This window comes from Malurus melanocephalus, unplaced genomic scaffold (genome assembly GCF_030028575.1).
Source record: "Malurus melanocephalus ecotype Western Australia unplaced genomic scaffold, MMel_1.1 scaffold_468, whole genome shotgun sequence".
Classification (NCBI taxonomy): Eukaryota; Metazoa; Chordata; class Aves; order Passeriformes; family Maluridae; genus Malurus; species Malurus melanocephalus.
In genome coordinates this window covers 542,011-548,105 of record NW_026623700.1, presented here as the reverse complement: position 1 = coordinate 548,105, position 6,095 = coordinate 542,011, and the positions used below count along the sequence as shown (strand labels likewise).

At 46.8% G+C, this 6,095-nt stretch overlaps 1 protein-coding gene across 1 annotated transcript in view; it reads left to right on the top strand.

Moving 5' to 3' along the window:
* Window positions 1–17: 17 nt before the first annotated feature.
* Window positions 18–6,095, top strand: part of CARHSP1 (calcium regulated heat stable protein 1) — a gene marked incomplete at its 5' end in the record, with an annotated part of 13,794 nt that continues 7,716 nt past the window's right edge. The window contains one exon of the mRNA XM_057380718.1: window positions 18–142. Within this exon, the coding sequence (XP_057236701.1) occupies window positions 18–142 (125 nt within the window). The remainder of the gene's footprint in view (window positions 143–6,095) is intronic.

The window sequence follows — 6,095 nt, the reverse complement described above, 5'->3', positions numbered from 1 at the left end:
TCTCTGCTCCCTCCCACAGCACGGTGAGAGCGTCCGAGGGGCCCATCTACAAAGGGGTCTGCAAGTGCTTCTGCCGCTCCAAAGGCCACGGCTTCATCACCCCTGCGGATGGAGGGCCTGACATCTTCGTGCACATCTCAGAGTGAGTCCTGTGTGTGGCCAAGGAAGGCTGCAACTCTGCTTTGCCTTCCTTCCTGAGAGCTTTTGACATTTCTGATCTGTCACCCTTTACCCCAGCAAAGAGGGGTTATGAAGATGTTGCTGCAGCAGTAGATTATGCTGTTCTTTTCCTGTATTATTATAAATCTGTTGAGTTAAAAACTAGAAGATGATCCTTAAATCTCTTAGAATAGCTATGCCCAGACCCAGAAACTTGCATTCACCTGAAGCAAATGCTCTATGCAGTGTCTAGTTTTAAAGTCAAGATTTATAAGACTGAAAATTCACTACTTTTACTTTGCACTGCTTGTGCCATTATTAAACTAAAGGTTAATTGCCCTTGCTGTAGAGAAAAGTCACACTTTATTACTTCCTTGAATTTATCTATCTCAGGTTGTGAGCAGTTTACAGTAAAAGCTTTCTCTGTTGAAGGGTTCATTAGTAGCTCAGCCTTTTTGTCCTGAACACACTGAGACCCACCTCCTCTGAATTWACCTTTTGATAAACTGAGCAGATAAAGCTTTTTACATCCCTTGCTGAGAATTTTTCTCCAGTCTGAACCAGTCTTTGCAGCATACTTAGAAGAGAGACTGAAGAATTTAAGTATCGTTTTAAGACTGTACACTGTACACATACTTTGAGTGTAAGGAGATAAAATCTCCTTCAGAGTCCTGCTCTGTTTCTCCTTCTGTACATCCCATAATCGCATTAGCCCTTTATCCCCAGTCTTTGCAGAGTTGCTCACGTGCTCTGACCTCAGCATCCTYYGCAGTGTGGAGGTTTGGAGCAGTCCCAGACACAGCCTGGCGTTCCCTGCATTCCTGATTCTGTTCATGTGCAGCTTCTGCCTTGGGGGCAGAGCAGCACATCCCATTGGATGGGCCCTGCCTGCCCAGGAACCCCGGGCACACCCCATRCCTCTCCTGGTGTTTATTGCCTGGCTAATCTGAGAGTTTAATGGGCAATTTTATATTTGTTCCTATTCTGAGGTGCTGGCCAGTGTTGGTCTCTGAGGGKGTGTGTGTTCAGACTGCTCAGTGTTTATTTTCCAATAACCTCTTCTAGATCTAGCACCACTCTTATTCCACCTGTTGCTCTCAGGATTGAAGCTCTATAATCCTTATTTGTTGTTCAGAGTGGTTATCCAGTGCTAAGTCAACAAAAGCCATACCAAACCTACTCTGGYTGCCCCAGCTGTGTTTCCTGGTTGTGGATGTGTCCTTGGAGTGCTTGGCTCTGCTCCAGGTTTCTGGAATGTCACTGCTCTGTGGGCATTGCCAAACCAAAGCTTTGTAGGGTGCAAATAGGCTCAGTGGTCTGACTTGTGTTCAACCCAAGGAAGTGTCATTAAATATCTTATTCTTTCTCTTTTGTCTAATGAAAATGCAAAATTTCTTCTCCTTTCCTGAGCAACTTAAAAATAGCATTTCCTATGTCACAATTTAAAAAATKTAACTGTGAACATCTAGTCTGACCTATACACTTACTGATCAGCAGGGGTTTAGTTACAACAGCCTTCTCAGAGAAACATGAATTTTCAGCCTTCTAATGAATTCCTTTTAAAGAACTGTCTATTTTTGGTCCTGTGGGTTTTTTTTCCCTCTGTACATTTTCTCTTCCAATTAGCCCAGTAAAATTTTCTTCAGTTATGTGAGATTATTCCTTTTAAAACCCTGGTGATGACTCTTTGATTGGGGTGGCTGTTTTGTTTGTACAGAATGTGAGCTGCTCTATCAGGTTCCTATTTTGTGGCCCAGCACATCTTTCTGTCTGATTCTGGGTGCACAAAGCGTTCCTGCCCTCAATTCCCCTCCAATCCCAGGGATGGTTTTCCTGTTTCAGACTCCCATMTGTCTCCTGTGCTGAAATCCCAAATGACACTGTTAAAATAATTTGTCTGCTGTGATTTTTGGTGCTGTGTGTGAGAGCCCCCTGTGACAGGAGTCCCCTCTCGTGGGCAGTGTTGATCCCATCTGCTCTCACATCAATCAGCTCAATCTGAGTSGCTGTGCCCTTCCTGCCACCCACTCCCTGGATCCTGAAACACCTCTGAAGGAGTCAGCAGGGCTGTAAAATTTTATGGGCATCCACAGAGGTGGAACATTTCCAGKGTGTTTGTTTTGCTGAGCACCCACTTCCTCTACCCCACCCATGTGTGCCTTTCTGGCAGAGGGTTTGCCCAGCCCATGGTTGGCAATTCCAGCACTGACATCCCTGATTCCCTGGGTGATCTCTTCCTGCAGGAGCAGATCTGGCTCTGAGTCCTTTCTGGGGTTTCACTGATGTGGCTTTCCCCATGGCCCTTCCCTTCTCCTCCCATCTCCACAGCAGGTGAACAATGCCTTTCTTTTCCAAGAACATTTGTGTGTTCAAAGATTCTTCCCCTTGCTCTTTCTTCCCCTTGCTAAGAAACATCTTAGCAAGGTTGGTTCCTATGGATTTTGTAGGACTGAAGTGTTTGGTGTTTTTACAACTCCTCTAGGTCAGTTCTGCTCTTTTGAAGTCAACAGCATTTTTTTCTGTTGTACCAGGAATGGGCCAGGGTTTTAAATGTTTCATGTGTAGGTACTGTCTCAGAGCTTCAGTTCAAAAATAGCTGATGTTTCTGCCTCAACCTGTTAGTGGAAAGTGCTATWATTGAAGCACTGGAGGTTTCAGCACATTGTGTTCTTTAATTACTCTGAGTATATCTGAGTTGTTGCAAACAGCTTTTAGTGCTGGAGGGTGATGGTATCGCTGTCTTAATTCTGATGCAAGGCAACACTGGAAGGACAAATTAGTAATGCCTTTCATTTCAGTTTATTTCACAGTGAATTTGATTGCTCTTTATTAATGGGAATTGCTTTTTGCAGCAGTGTTCTGTGGCTTAGGGGACTCCAGTGACTCTGGTTTGCACTGTGTGAGCTTTAACATCCTCCCTATGTTTAAAAAGTGATTCTTTTCCATCYATTTATTCAGTTAAATATGAATGTGAGGGAGATGTCAGTCTGTTCACTGTCCCAGTGTGGTACAGGCATCTACTGGTGAAATGAAAGCAGATTGTTTCTCCCAAATCAGTTTTCCCCAAAAGCTGGGATTTCAGGAATGTGGATGAAATGGTTATGCCAGTTTGCATTCGGCAAGATCGACTGCTCCTCTGTGTTCATCACTAAGCTCTGATGATTAGTGCAGGTTTTAAGCACTGGGACCAGCTGCCTATCTGGCAGATTAACATGATTGTCAACATAAACATTTAATTTGAGGAATTAAATTATTTTCTTCCCTAAGCTTTGAGGAGCTGTGAGGTTACACTTTAGTGAAAATGTCTTCCATAAGATGGGATGTCTGTTTCCTCTAAGTTTCTGTATTATTTTTTTTGTAAGATAATAACACTGAGGATTGCATTTCTTTTCTATAAGCCAGCATTAGCCCAAAAATAAAGTCAAGTGTGTGGCATTCAAAAACATCATTTGGCAAAATTTTCTGTGCATCAATGTGGACACGTGGCCATGTTTTGTGAGTGGAACTTGCAACAAAGGTGCTTTACTGTGTTGGACTTGTGAGATGTGGGTAGAAATACAGGATCATGGAATTGTTAGGGTTGGGAAGGACCTCTGGAGATCATCCARTCCAACCCACAAAAAGGCAAGGTCAGCTGGAGCAGGAAGCACAGGAATGCTTCCAGGTAGGTCTGGAATGTCTCCAGAGAGGGAGAGTTCACCCCCTCCCTGGGGAGTTGTTCTGGTCACYTTTGACATGAAGAAGTTCTTCCTCATGCTGAGGTGGAACTTCTTGGGGTTTGGTTTGTGGCCATTGCTCCTCATCCTCACTGCTGAAAGAGTCTGGCACCATCCTCTTGGCACCTGCCTTTGAGAGCCTTTGACTGCATTAATGAGATCCCCTCTCATCTCCTCCAGACTGCCCAGGCCCAGCTCCTGCAGTTTCCCCTCATAGGAGAGATGCTGCAGACCCCAAATCATCTTTGTGGCTCTGCTGGGCCCTCTGTGGCAGCTCCTTGTCCCTTTTGTCCTGAGGAGCCCACAACTGGACCCAGCAGAGGGCAGGGTCCCCTCCCTGCCCCGCTGGCCACACTTCCCAACTCACCCCAGGATCCCATGGCCCTGCTGGCCCCAGGGCACACTCRTGGKCASCTTGTCACCCACCAGCACCCCSAGMTCCTTCTGTGCAGAGCTGCTCCCTCTGGGTCAGCCCCAGCCTGTGCTGCTGTTTGGGGTKTTTYCTCCCCAAATTCAGGACCCTCTGCTGAGCCTCCTGAGGCTGCTCCTGCCCCGTTCATTCTCCATCCTGTCGGGGCACTGCTTCAGTTTTGTGTCATTGGTGTAAGARCCCATCACTGGTTGGAAATGCAGGTTTGAAAAGTGCTTTTTGTGCCTGGCTTTGTGTTTCTGAGTGGCTCTGAAGGCTGCAGAGAGGATTTGTTGGGTAACAATTGTGTGGAGCCACTTTTCCACTCATTGGGTACRAGTCAGTCCTGCTTCCTTGTGCTCACTGGAGAGTTCTCAAGTTGGTTTAAACAGTTGTGCTGGGAAAATGTCATGGCTCTTTGGGTGTGAGGAGGTTTTGTTTTTCTCAGGTTCATACTTCACCCCTCTCTAGAACAAACACAAAATGTGCTGGCTGTAGTGAGTGCAGAACCCCAGCTGGCGAGCATGGAGGCAGAGGAGTGGCTGAGGCAGTAATTCCAGTAACATCTCTGGAAAAGCAGGAAGCAMAGGCAAATCCATTTGTCTGGAGTGAAACTTTTTAAAAGCCCATAATTATATTTTTCAAACAGCGATGTGTACTGTTCATGCTTTCATTTCCAGCAGCCTGTAAGGTGATCTTTACTGCCCACCAGGCTGATGGTGGTGTTAGAGCATCAGTGTGAGAGCTGTGTCTGTGATAACTGCACCCACTGTGATAACATCAGTGTGTGTCTGTGATAACTGCACCCACTGTGATAACATCAGTGTGTGTCTGTGATAACTGCACCCACTGCTCTGCTCCCCCAGTGCATTTGGGTGGAGATTGATTTGTGCTCCTGGTTTTTGTGTTTGTCTGGGATTTGGCCTGAAGCCTCTGTGCCTGCAAGGGCAGGGCAAGGAGGTGCTTAACAGAGAGCAGTGATGGATGAATGGCCACACTCTTGGTTTTTCTAAAGATTTTATTTTGCAAAAGCAGCATATTTAATGAAACAGTAAAAAACCCCGTGCAGTGCTTGTGGGTTTTCTGCAGTTTGCCAGCCCTTGGCTCTGGAGGGGAGAATGCTGCATTGCAGAGGYCTCCAGGCTGTCCTTCAGGCTGGGTAATGACAGCTCTGGGAATTGTTGATGTGCCTCCCCCGGGGACAGACACACAGCACCCCTGGGGACACCCTGAGCCTGCTGGGCTTTCCTTGAGTGCTGTGATGTCAGTGATGCCTCCAGGGCTGAGCAGTGAGGGCTCTCAGGGGGCTCCAGGAGGGGATGGTCCCATTCTGCTGCTCCATCCCACTGCTGGCTGTGCTGGAGATGTCCTGGCAGCTGCTCCTTCCTGCAGGGAGAGCCCAGCTCTGTCCCTGCTGCACCCAGGAGCTGCCTCTGAGCTATTTGTGTCCATGCAGGGATCATCCTTTCATGCTCCTTTCTTCTCTCTGATTTTCTGCCAGATCACTGTTTGATGTAAAGCATTGGTGCCACATCTCCTGGCTTCTCTGTGGTGCTGCTCCTCTGCTGGAGTGGAACAATATGGGCTGGAAATTAAATGATAATTCTAAATGATCTGAGAGCTGAATCTGAGCTGAGAGAATGAATTTCTCTGGCCTTTCTGCCTTTTCTGTGAGCTRCCAGCAAAACCCTTTCTGCTGACTGCAACCAGCTGCTCTGGGGTGCTGGGAAACCAAATCCGAGCTAATTTCCTTCAAAATACTTGATGACTTACCTGCTTTGGACAGCACACTTCCTGCCTGGTGTGCTCCC